Genomic DNA, 13,016 nt, shown 5'->3' on the forward strand with positions numbered 1-13,016 from the left:
GGTGCCCAGGGTGGGGGTCCCGGCCTTCCCCGTGTCGGTGCCCCGGGTGGGTGTTCTCTTCCTTTCCTGGCGTGCTGAGTTTGTGCCCAGTGGTGTTTACTCGATCGGTGCCAAGGCTGCGTTGTCAGGCACGGATAAAGTTAGCGTCATCCTGTCCTCCCGTGACCGACCTCTTCAGTGTTCTGCGGTGGCCTGTCCGTCTCCGGGTCTGTCCATCGCCTCGTGTCACTTCGTGGATGTTAGTTACGGCGACGCCAGCTTTACTGTCTGCCTGCTCTGTCTTTTTCCACCTCAGAAAAATGTGCAGCCTCTGGGTCCTTAAGCCACGTGTGTCTCCTGTGTCCTTCTGTCTCCTGTGTCTCTCGTATACACAAGTGCTGTTTTCTTTCTGCAGCCAGATCTTTGCCTTGTAACCGGAACACTTGGTTCATTGATGTCCATGTCGTCTGCTCGTCCGTGTGATGGACTCTTACGTCTCATCCTGCATCCCTGTCTCCCGCTGTTTTTTTTTTTTTTTTTTTTTTTTTTTTTTTTTTTTTTTTTGAGACGGAGTCTTGCTCTGTCGCCCAGGCTGGAGTGCAGTGGCCGGATCTCAGCTCACTGCAAGCTCCGCCTCCCGGGTTCACGCCATTCTCCTGCCTCAGCCTCCCGAGTAGCTGGGACTACAGGCGCCCGCTGTTTTTCAGCTCCGTCACCTCTTCTCTCGTTTGGGGTACACGCTTTCTACGAGCTCACTGTTTATCCCACAGAATCGGCGGCTGGCCGGGCACGGTGCCTCACCCCTGTGATCCCAGCGCCTTGGGAGGCTGAGGCAGGAGAATCGCTGGAGGCCAGGAGTTCAAGACCAGCCTGGGCAACATAGCGAGACCCCCGTCTCTTTAAAGGAAAAAAAAAAAAGGAATGTTCACTAACTATTTCAAAGCCCAATATTAATCAATATCTTTTCCTCCAACTCACAAACAGGCACACACTCATCCAGTCACCATTTCACTGACAGTTGTTGTTTTGAGTTTTTTTTTAAGAATTGAACGTACGTTGTTATCACTGATTTCTGTGGTCAGCGTGCCCAGGTTTTCCCAGTCGTTACCGCCCTTCATCCCTTCTTTCAATTCCGACCTTCGCTTTGGGAGCTCTTGGCTTCTCCGGGCTGCTTTTGCTCAGCTTTTGCGTCACACGGTGTCTGTTAACGGCATGTGAATGGTCTGTTAATGGTGTGTATAGTCTGTACGTTCTGCTCTAAACGTGTCTACGTGTTCATCTCTTTTTTTTTTTTTTTTTTTTGAGACGGAGTCTCGCTCTGTCACCCGGGCTGGAGTGCAGTGGCCGGATCTCAGCTCACCGCACCCTCTGCCTCCCGGGTTTAAGCGATTCTCCTGCCTCAGCCCCTCAAGTAGCTGGGATGACGGGTGCCCGCCACCACACCTGGTTAATTTTCTGTTTTTTGTTTTAAGACAGAGTCTCGCTCTGTCACCCGGGCTGGAGTGCAGTGGCCAGATCTCAGCTCACTGCAAGCTCCACCTCCTGGGTTGAAGCGATTCTCCTGCCTCAGCCTCCCAAGTAGCTGGGATTACAGGCACCTGCCACCAAACCCAGCTAATTTTTTCTATTTTTTTTTTTTTTTTAGTAGAGGTGAAATTTTGCCGTGTTGCCCAGACTGGTCTCGAACTCCTCAGCTCAGGCATCCTGCCCCCCTCAGCCTCCCAAAGCGCCAGGATTGCAGGCACGAGCCACTGTGCCCGGCCGGTTTGAGGGTTTGCGCACCATCCTGGTGACGTAGGCTTGGTTTGCAAACCTGCCGGAGAGTCGGCTGTGGCTGTAAGTTCTCGGGGGAGAGCTCCGCCCTGCGCAGCTCCTACAGGCAGCTCCAGGTGAAGGCTGATCCTTTGCTTCCCGGGGCCGGAGGCGCGCTGGGGACGTCCTTGGAGTTCTTCTTCCCACCGCAGGTGCCGTGTTCTGGGCGCCGCACTTAGGGCGGCTTCCCCCGAGGACCCTGGGTTTTGCCTCGTCTTCCCCAGAGCCCTGCAAGACTGAGCGATTTCGGGTGAGCGCGCTCGGCCCACGCTTCTGCAGGCAGAGCCTGTTCAGGCTCCACGGCCTTCCCTGGGCTCCTCCTTCCACGCAGCCGTGGCCTGAGGCGTCCTTTGTCCTGCCAGCCTGGGGTGCCGTCTGGAAGACGCTTGTGAAACACACCGTCCGGGGTTCCTGGCGGTTTTTCAGCAGGGAGGTTGGTTTGTGTGTCCAGGTCATCATTCTGTTGCCAAAATCGGGAGCCCGAGAGCCCCTCCGTAACCCAGATAGCAGAGCGGTGTGAACCCAGCGTGATGGAGGGGAAGAGCCGCAGGCTCCACGGTGGGGCCCCCGCTGCAGGAGGCGGGAGGGAGATGGGAGGACGCCGCTGTGGGGACACGTCGTGGGCTCGGGGAGGTGCGCTGTGGACACGGGGAGGTGCGCCGTGGGTCCGGGGAGGTGCGCCGTGGGCCCGGGGAGGTGTGCCGTGGGCTCTGGGAGGTGCGCCGTGGGCCCGGGCAGGTGCGCCGTGGGCCTGGGGAGGTGCGCCGTGGGCCCGGGAGGTGCGCCGTGGACTCGGGGAGGTGCGCCGTGGACTCGGGGAGGTGCGCCGTGGACCCGGGGAGGTGCGCTGTGGGCCCGGGGAGGTGCAGAGACCTCCTGCCCCGGGCACAGAGCTCACGTTCTGAATCACACGGGAAGGTAAAGCTCTGCTGAAGGAGCGCTCGGTCGGCACCTGCTGCGGGAAGCCTGCTCCGCCCCAGGTCACGGAGGCGGCCTCCTTCCTCCTAGATGGGGATCAGAGTAAAGCAGCGGAGTCTCACCTGGGGTGAGGGTCCTGTGGAGACAGCAGGGTGGGGACCGTTGGGGCGCTGTGTGTGGGACCCTTGTGACGTGAGGTGAGGGTCCTGTGGCAGTAGCAGGGTGGGCTGTGTTCTCTGTGAGGACACTGGAGCTGCGACCCAGGCCTGGATTGATCCCGGCAGTCAGGATTGTGGCTGCAAAGGCCCTGAGCTGTGGTCCATCGGACCCTCCTCCCCGGCTTCCTCCCGGGACCCCTCCTCCACGGCAGTTGGTGGAGGAGGACACGGCCTGTCCCCTGGGTAGTTGGTGGAGGAGGACACAGCCCGTCCCCTGGGTAGTTGGTGGAGGAGGAGGACACGGCCTGTCCCCTGGGTAGTTGGAGGAGGAGGACACGGCCCGTCCCCTGGGTAGTTGGTGGAGGAGGAGGACACGGCCCGTCCCCTGGGTAGTTGGAGGAGGAGGACACAGCCCGTCCCCTGGGTAGTTGGTGGAGGAGGACGCGGCCCGTCCCCTGGGTAGTTGATGGAGGAGGAGGACACGGCCCGTCCCCTGGGTAGTTGATGGAGGAGGACACGGCCCGTCCCCTGGGTAGTTGATGGAGGAGGAGGACACGGCCCGTCCCCTGGGTAGTTGGTGGGGGAGGACACAGCCTGTCCCCTGGGTAGTTAGTGGGGGAGGACACGGCCCGTCCCCTGGGTAGTTAGTGGGGGATGACACGGCCCGTCCCCTGGGTAGTTAGTGGGGGAGGACACGGCCCGTCCCCTGGGTAGTTAGTGGGGGAGGACACGGCCCGTCCCCTGGGTAGTTGGTGGGGGAGGAGGACACGGCCTGTCCCCTGGGTAGTTGGTGGAGGAGGACACGGCCCGTCCCCTGGGTAGTTGGTGGAGGAGGAGGACACGGCCCGTCCCCTGGGTAGTTGATGGAGGAGGAGGACACGGCCCGTCCCCTGGGTAGTTGGTGGAGGAGGACACAGCCTGTCCCCTGGGTAGTTGGTGGAGGAGGAGGACACGGCCCGTCCCCTGGGTAGTTGGTGGGGGAGGAGGACACAGCCTGTCCCCTGGGTAGTTGGTGGAGGAGGAGGACACGGCCCGTCCCCTGGGTAGTTGGTGGAGGAGGAGGACACGGCCCGTCCCCTGGGTAGTTGGTGGAGGAGGAGGACACGGCCCGTCCCCTGGGTAGTTAGTGGGGGAGGAGGACACGGCCCGTCCCCTGGGTAGTTGATGGAGGAGGACGCGGCCCGTCCCCTGGGTAGTTGGTGGAGGAGGAGGACGCGCCCGTCCCCTGGGTAGTTGGTGGAGGAGGACACGGCCCGTCCCCTGGGTAGTTGGTGGAGGAGGAGGACGCGGCCCGTCCCCTGGGTAGTTGGTGGAGGAGGAGGACGCGGCCCGTCCCCTGGGTAGTTGGTGGAGGAGGAGGACGCGGCCCGTCCCCTGGGTAGTTGGTGGAGGAGGACGCGGCCCGTCCCCTGGGTAGTTGGTGGAGGAGGAGGACGCGGCCCGTCCCCTGGGTAGTTGGTGGGGGAGGACACAGCCCGTCCCCTCAGTAGTCATGGTGGAGAAGGACACGGCCCGTCCCCTGGGCGGTTGGTGGAGCAGGACGCAGTGCGGTCGCTGACGCCGTTAACCGTTCCAGGCGGTGTTTCAGCATCACGGGATGAGATCAAATGTCCACCTCGCAGGCTGTGTGTACAGACTGAAGCAGGAGACTTTTGAGTGCGTGTTCTGGGGCCTGTGGATGTACTGGGTGAGGGGAGAGCTGATGCTGAGTGGGGCCAAGAGCCCGTGGGCGCGGGCGAGGGGCTGGGTGAGGGGCTGAGGCGTGTCCACAGCAGTACCCGGCGGTCGGCCCCTTCGCCCGGCTGTGCGGTTGCCTGCCCTGCCTGTGCCTCTCCGAACGTGAGTCGCCCGGGCTCCAGGGGCAGGGCTGCCTGTGGACGGCACCTGGGCCTCTCCACGTCTGAGCCCTCAGACGCCTGGGGCGCGGCTGCCCGTGTCCCCGGGGCCCTGCCGGGTGTGGTGGGGTCTGTGCTGTGCCCCATGGGAGTCGGGAGTGGGTCCTGGCTGGGCTCTCAGATGTCTGGGGTGCGGCTGCCCGTGTCCCCGGGGCCCTTGGGGTGTGGCGGGGGCTCAGTGGTGCAGAGCAGCCACCCAGCATGGGGTCCGTGGCAGCATCGTGTGTCCTCCTGGGCGGAGGTGGCCCCTGCAGTGCAGTACCCGTGTGGTCCCCGACAGGGACTGCGGCGTGTCCTCTCCCGGCCGGGGTCAGGCGGCCTCGGCACCGTCGGCCCCGGAGAGGCCCCTCGTGTTGTCCGGGTGGAGAAGGCGTTCGATGCTCCCGGGTTGTAACCGAGCGCTGTCCGTCACTCTTCAGGTTCAGACGCGGAAAGAAGAGCGTCTGCCCCCGGCCAGCAGCCAAAGCATTCCGACCTTCTACTTCCCCAGAGGACGCCCGCAGGACTCGCTCAACGTGGATGCCGCCATCAGCAAGATCGAGAGCGCCTTCGCCCGCCTCCCCCACGAGAGAGCCACCATGGACGACATGGGCCTGGTGGCCAAGGTGCGTGTCCCCCGTGTGACGTGGAGCAGCCGAGGTGGTACTGCGGGCGTGAGAGGGTGAGGCGGGGCGGCCGGGGCAGGTGCATGTCACACGCGTGAGGGTGAGGAGGTGGGGCGGCCGAGGCAGGTGCGTGTCACACGCGTGAGAGTGAGGTGGGGCGGCCGGGGCAGGTGCGTGTCACACACGTGAGAGTGAGGTGGGGCGGCCGGGGCAGGTGCGTGTCACACGCGTGAGAGTGAGGAGGTGGGGCGGCCGAGGCAGGTGCATGTCACACGTGTGAGAGTCAGGTGGGGCAGCTGAGGCGGGTGCCACCAGCGTGTGAGGGTGAGGTGGAGAGGCTGGAGTGGCCGAGGTGGGTGTGTGTCACACGGGCATGAGTGAGGCCAGCGGCCGAGGCGGGTGCGTGTCACGTGTGCGGGAGTGGCCCAGGTTTCCTCTGAGGTTACAGTTGTGGCCTGAGGTTTGCTGTCTGGTCGCTGCTGTGTGAATTCTTAAGCATCTGAAACTCAAGTGGGAATTCCGTCTGCATTCTCGTCCTGAGGCCGTTCAGCACCCTCCTGGCCGTGCCCCTTTCTGCCCGAGGAGCCGCCGTCCCAGGCTGGGCGGCTGTGGACCCCTGTCCCCCGGCAGTGGCCCCGAGGGCCCATTTCTGGACTCACCCTGGGTGCTGCGGCGCCATGTTCGTCATTTGCCGCCTGCTTTCCTTCTCAGCTGCCTGCTTTCCAGGCTGCCTGCGTGGACGTCCGCAGATCGGGCACGCTCGGTTTAGTGTCTGTGCGTTACCAAGGCAAGGCTCACTCCAGGGACGTGTGTCTGGACCCCTGGTGGGCGATTGTGTTTCCAGGGACCCGGGCCCACCTCTCCAGCGTTCCGTCCTCCAGGTGGAGTCGCCGGAAGGCAGATGCTCCCACCCCTCCAGGTCAGAGCCCAGAGCCTTAGTGCACGGTACTCGTGAGCCCCTCGGGGCGAGACCCCTGCTCCCCAGCCCTCTCCAGCTCTGCAGCTGTGAAGGCGGTCCTCAGGAGTGGGCAGGTTTTTGTTTTTTCAGTTTGCTTGTTTGTTTTGAGGCAGAATCTTGCTCTGTTGCCCAGGCTGGAGTGCAATGGTGCCCTCTCGGCTCACTGCAACCTCCACCTTCCAGGTTCAAGCGATTCTCCTGCCTTGGCCTCCCAAGTAGCTGGGACTACAGGTGTGTACCACCATGCCTGGCTAATTTTTATATTTTTAGTAGAGATGGAGTTTCACCATATTGGCCAGGCTGATTCAGGAACTCCTGACTTCAAGTGATCCACCTGCCTCGGCCTCCCAAAGTGCTGGGATAGAGGTGTGAGCCACCAAAGTGCTGGGATTGAGGTGTGAGCCACCGCGCCCGGCCGGTTTTTGTATTTTTAACCTATGAATACAGTCTATTAAATGAGTGGGTTTTGGGATGTTAAACCAACCTTGCATTCCTAGCATAAATTCCATGTGGTCGGTGTGTCTCGTGTCTTTCATATGTTGCTGGATTCCAGTAATTTTTGCAACTGGATTCACAGAGAACACACTGCCTGAGAGTTTTCTTGTGAGTCCTTTGTCTGCTTTTGGTTTTAGAGAAATACGGGTCTGAAAGAACACGTTGGGAAGTGTCCCCCCTTTCTCTATTAGAGACTGTCCTTTTAAAGTATTTTACAAAGTCTTGTTTTATAAATACGTAAAAACCTCTGTGGTTACGGCTGGGCGCGGTGGCTCAAGCCTGTAATCCCAGCACTTTGGGAGGCCGAGACGGGCGGATCACGAGGTCGGGAGATCGAGACCATCCTGGCTAACACGGTGAAACCCCGTCTCTACTAAAATACAAAAAAAACTAGCTGGGCGAGGTGGCGGGCGCCTGTAGTTCCAACTACTCGGGAGGCTGAGGCAGGAGAATGGCGTGAACCCGGGAGGCGGAGCTTGCAGTGAGCTGAGATCCGGCCACTGCACTCCAGCCTGGGTGACAGAGCGAGGCTCCATCTCAAAAAAAAAAAAACCTCTGTGGTTACAAAGTGAACGCTAACAAAGCAGACACAGTTGGGTAAGTCCAGGTTCCGTCCCTGTCTGCGCTGTTTCTCCCCCCGAGGTAAGAGTTCCCGTAGCTTTAGTTTACCCTCTTATTGTCGTTTTAGCTTTTAATATGAGCAAGTACACGCGAATGTGTGTATGAGGATGAACATGCATACATCTTGCATTTCTGAGAGAAAAATTAGCATGCTGTTTTACACTTGGGTATTTGTTCTTACTAAGTCCGTATCTGTAGAGGTGGCGTCGTCTTGCACGGCAGTGTGGGGCCGTGTAAGGACCAGATAAGCTGCGAGCATGCAAAGCCACCTTACAAGGAAAATTAGGGTCACTCTGTAGTTGCTTTTGTTGAAATACTAGAAACTTTCTTACAGTTGGTTGCAAACGTGGAGTGAATGAAAAAAGCTAATATTTACCTAGTATGCTGTAATTTAAAACACCACACACGTTAAGAATTGTTTCATGTCTCGGTAAAAACGTGCCACAGAAGTAGTGACAGCCGTGCCGTCTCCATGTCCGGTGTGGAGTGGGCACCCACTGCCCGCCCTGGCAGGCTCGCTCGACTTTCCACGTGTGTCTCGGCTTCCAGTGTGTTATCCTCCGTGCTCTTGAAGCTGTGGGATGTCGCTGAGAGTTCCTTCACGGGGAAGAGTCTCTTTGCTTGCACCTGGGACGGCTTCATCCTTTTCAGCACAGCCTCGGTTATGTGGAGAACTCGCCCTCGCCGAGTCTGCCCAGCCCCACACGCAGGGTGCACGCCACCGGCCGGGTCGGTCGCCTCTTCTGCGGCTCCCGTGCTGTGTCCCCTTCGCGTCCTACCAAGCCACTCACGCAGCACGGTGAGGTTCCTGCACGTGACCCACACGTTCCCCTCGGGGCTTCCCCGCCACGGCGCCTGGTTCTCACGTGCTCGCTCCGTGTCGTTTTCCTCCCGGGACGCAGCTTTCCGCGTGACCTCACTTCAGGCGCGGCGGCGGCGGCCTTGGTGGCCGTCGAAGGTGGTGAGGCTTCCAGACTTGAAAGAACTTGGCCCGTTGGCCGGGTGTCACGTTTGGTGGGAAAAAGCAAGTTTTCTCATGGTCTTCGATGCCCCCGAGAAGCAGGGTGAGCTGGGTGTGACCCAGCGGGACAGGGGAGAGCTCTGAGACTGAAGTTCTGTTGCTTGCAGTGTCTGCACCGCTGGGAGTCCGAGGGACACCTCCACAGGCCCTGCTGTCCGTGCACACACCGGCTGTTCGTACACGCACCGGCCCGGCCCCGGCAGGCAGAGCGCGTGGTGCTCGGGCCCCCACGGTGACTGTGGGCAGAGGCCGGCAGGGGCTGTGCGTTCGTGACTTAATGCACCTGCGCTGTGGCAGCAGAACCCCGTGAGTGTCCCGCATGTGCGGGGGCCGCAGGCCATGTTCCGCTCCCCCCAAGGCCGCTGAGCCTGTATGGGTGGCGCCCAGCTCACCGCCACGTGCGGGCGTCCGTCCCCGTCTCCGTCGTGTGCCTTTGGGACGGTTTTCTGTGAGCCGGGCCCCGGACCAGGGGACGAACGGGTAGCCCGGGTGTCGCTGGCATCCTCGGGTTTCCGCGCGTGAGGCCCGTGTGGTTTCGAATTTTCTCCGTCAGTGAGTGAGTGAGGGCCTGAGTCACAGCCCACGGCGTGTTCTCAGCTGCCTGAGAACTGACGTCTGAGGGGACGTGGAGTCTGTGCTTCCCCCTGTGGATCTTATAGCTGTGGCCGTGCAGTGAGGTCGGCCCGGCCGTTCCTGTCCGGTGTGTGAGTCGGGGCTGATCTCACGCATTCTTTCCTCCCTGTCATCATGTTCACTCCTCCGTGTTTTCTCTGAAGCTGTTTGGGAAACGATCGTCAGCTCCTTCGCCTCCGCCAGGCTCCACCCCGTCAGCGCCCCACAGGGAAACACGGTTTTCTCTCCCGTAATTTCCTTCAGATGTCGTTGGTTAATTCCGGGTTTTCGTTCATTGAGTCTATTATGATTATTTACATTTTTTCTAAAACACTTTTTTGCATAACTTATCAATTCATTGCCCTAAAGCTCTTGTCTTGTACGATTATCGTATCTGCATCCTCTAGACACTCTTTCTTGACAGAATCATCCATTTCTGCTTTTCCCTCCTCGATCCACCATGCTGCAGACTAATCTATATCTTTTTCAGTCAGCAGCCGTCAGGGTTACAGAGCATTTCGATTCTTTCTGTCCCATGAATTCCTGCGATCATCTTTCTCACACACCAAGATCCCCGGTTTTAAGTGCACAATCGATCCGTTGTGGTCCAGCACGCACCTGGGTATCCACCCCCACAGGGGGGACCGGCCGTGTGCCGCCTGCCCCGGGTTTCCCCTGCGCCTCCTCCTGCACCGTGTCAGTCCCCCCATTTCTCCCCGTCCCGGACCAGCCACGGACGTGCTTCCAGTCACTGTACTTCGCCTCTCTCAGAGTTTCATATTTTTTTTTTATTTTAAATTTTATTTTGAAGGGACAAGTAATATTTGTATATATTTACGGGGTACAGCAACATGCTTCACTGTGTGTGTGGTGAGGATCGATTAAATCCTGCGGTGTGGATACCGTGGGGCTCGCTGTGTGTCTGGCCGGGGCGTGGTTTCTGTGGGGTTCCCCGTGTGTCTGGCGGAATGTGGCTACCACGGGGCTGGTGGGGTGTGGAGACTGTGGAACTCGCGTGTGGCTGGCCAGGGCACGGCTGTTGTGGGGCCGGCTGTGTGTCCCTGGCCACACGGGCAGTTTGTTCTTTGCATCAGCGAGCAGGAGGGGAGAGACGGAGCACACCCACCGCCGACTCCAGAGGCCCTTCCCTTTCTGTTCTTGTTTGCTGGGAGCTCTCTTTTCTTTTTTTATTTTATTTAATTTTTTTTTGAGCCAGGTTCTCACTCAGCCCCTGGGCTGGAGTCCAGTGGCATCATCTCAGCTCACTGCAGCCTCGACCTGCTGGGCTCAAGTGATCCACCCACCTCAGCCCTCCCGAGTAGCCGGGACCCCTGGCACCTGCCACCACACCTGGCTGATTGTTTTTTTTTCGTAGAGACAGGGTTCCGCTATGTTGCCCAGGCTGGTCTGGAACTCCTGGGCTGGAAGGGCCCTCTTGTCTCAGCCTCTCAAAGTGCTGGGACGATGACGGGCATGAGCCACCATGCCTGGCCTCAGTTTTACTTTATAAAATTACAGACGTGCCTTGCAGTTTGTCCAGTACATCTGAGTATGAAGGCAGCCCCGGTCCCCAGTCCACTGCAGCGGGTCACGCCTCTCGTATGCATTAGCTGTGCATTGCCAGGCCCAGCAGGGTCTGGGTCATGAAGAACTGGTCTTGACCTGACGGACATGAGTGTGAAGGCAACCCCGGTCTTGGGGTGAGCCCCAGTCTTGGGGTGAGCCCCGGTCTTGGGGTGATCCCCGGTCTTGGGGTGAGCCCCGGTCTTGGGGTGAGTCCTGGTCTTGGGGTGAGCCCCGGTCTTGGGGTGAGTCCTGGTCTTGGGGTGAGCCCCGGTCTTGGGGTGAGCCCTGGTCTTGGGGTGAGCCCTGGTCTTTGGGGTGAGCCCCGGTATTTGGGTGAGCCCTGGTCTTGGGGTGAGCCCCGGTATTTGGGTGAGCCCTGGTCTTGGGGTGAGTCCCGGTCTTGGGGTGAGCCCCGGTCTTGGGGTGAGTCCCGGTCTTGGGGTGATCCCCGGTCTTGGGGTGAGTCCTGGTATTTGGGTGAGCCCCGGTCTTGGGGTGAGCCCCGGTCTTGGGGTGAGTCCTGGTATTTGGGTGAGCCCCGGTCTTGGGGTGATCCCCGGTCTTGGGGTGAGTCCTGGTATTTGGGTGAGCCCCGGTCTTGGGGTGAGCCCCGGTCTTGGGGTGAGCCCTGGTCTTTGGGGTGAGCCCCGGTATTTGGGTGAGCCCCAGTCTTTGGGGTGAGTCCTGGTATTTGGGTGAGCCCCGGTCTTGGGGTGAGCCCCGGTCGTGGGGTGAGAGCGCCAGTCTCTGGTCCACCACACGGTGGTCCACCACACCACACTTCTCCTCTGTGTTGGGTGCAGATGGCCTGGCCTTGCAGGGGTTGTATCTGCGCTCGTGAAGGCCTGGCCTGTGGTCTCCTTTTCTTGTCATGGCTTGGTCTGGGGGGATGCTGGCCTCGGGGAGCTGCTTGGGAAATGTCCCTTAGAATTCACTTTTTCTGGAGCCGTTTGTTTACACTGGGTGTTATTTTATGTGAGTGTTTGCTGGAACTCATCAGTGAGGCCATTTGGGACGGAGTTTTCTCTGTGGGAAGGTTTTTAATGACAGCGTGAATTGTTTCCATAGACACAGGCTGTCTGTTTCTTGTGTGTGTGTTTGTTTTTGACAGACAGAGTCTCGCTTGAACCCGGGAGGTGGCGGTTGCAGTGAGCCGAGATGGTGCCACTGTACTCCAGCCTGGGCGACAGAGCGTCCACCCCCATGACCCAGTCAGCCCCCAGCAGACCCCGCTCCAACACTCAGGATCGCGGTGCCCCATGAGATTGGGGTGGGGGCTCCGAGCCAAAGTCCAGCCCGGCTTCATGTGACCCTGAGGACTCATCCGGCTCCACGATGTCATTTGCTGGCATCTTTCCGTGTCTGCACATGTTCCCCTTGTCCTGGCACCGGCCGAGGAAGTCGTGCTGAACTCGCGAGCCGTGGCCGTGGCGTCCTCCTGTCTCCCCTCAGACCCGTCGGTCGGTGTCAGCGTGCCCCGTGCGAGTGCAGACGCCCGGGTCGTGGTCCTCGCAGTGCCCCTGCCGCAGCAGCACCATCACGTGGCCTCGGGGCCGGTGTGCTTCGTGCTTAGGGACCTGCTGTGCAATCACCAGAGCCGTAATGGAATGGAATAGGATGCAGCCGGACACGGGCCGACGATCCACACGGAGCAGCGTGCCGGACTCCTTCACGCGGGCGCTGAGCAAGGGAAGCCAGGCCTAGAAGCTCCAGGTCCTACTGCCGTGGCCTGGAAAAGGTGAACCGGAGCCCCGGGCAGGAGGCCTGGGGGCTGTCGCCGCGCTGGGGTGCGGAGGGACGGAAGGGACTGTCGGGGCTGGCGGCCTCGATCCCCGTCCTGGCTGTGCGGCGGGCGTGCGTGCCACGGCTCCCCGGCCCCACCCGGAGTTGGTCTTTCTGTGTGTGGATCCCTAAAAGACTTTTAGAGTCGAATCAGGTTATCTGGTGTGTTACTCCCTTTCAGATAAGGATTTTGTAACATTTAGGATGAACTCCTTTCCTTTGTGTCTTTTGCATTTTGGAGTTGATTGTCTCCATTTACTTCGGGATTTTTTTTTTTTAATTGTGAGCTAATTAGTTTGGAGGTAATTTTCGGGTTTGGTGTGGTGGGGGGACTGTGTGCCCAGCACTCCCACGCTCAGTTCTCATCACCCAGACGCCGGGGATGCAGCTGTCTCTGGTTGTGGTGTCAGCCTGTAGTCCCAGCACTTTGGGAGGCCGAGGCGGGAGGATGGCTTGAGGGCAAAGGTTTGGACCAGCCTGGGCAACATAGACTTCACTCTACAAAAAAAAAAAAAATAGCCACGCATGGTGGCACGCACCTGTGGTCCCAGCTACTTGGGAGGCTAGGGTGGGAGGATGGCTTGAGCCCGTGAG

At 59.8% G+C, this 13,016-nt stretch overlaps 1 protein-coding gene across 3 annotated transcripts in view; it reads left to right on the plus strand.

Moving 5' to 3' along the window:
* LOC126947137 (serine/threonine-protein phosphatase 2A regulatory subunit B'' subunit beta) overlaps positions 1-13,016 on the plus strand; it is a 209,458-nt gene that overhangs the window by 183,027 nt on the left and 13,415 nt on the right. For all 3 annotated transcript variants that reach the window (XM_050777760.1, XM_050777759.1, XM_050777761.1), the window contains one exon: positions 5,182-5,367. In XM_050777760.1, the coding sequence (XP_050633717.1) occupies positions 5,182-5,367 (186 nt within the window). The remainder of the gene's footprint in view (positions 1-5,181; positions 5,368-13,016) is intronic.

Source organism: Macaca thibetana, chromosome Y, assembly GCF_024542745.1.
Source record: "Macaca thibetana thibetana isolate TM-01 chromosome Y, ASM2454274v1, whole genome shotgun sequence".
NCBI lineage: Eukaryota > Metazoa > Chordata > Mammalia > Primates > Cercopithecidae > Macaca > Macaca thibetana.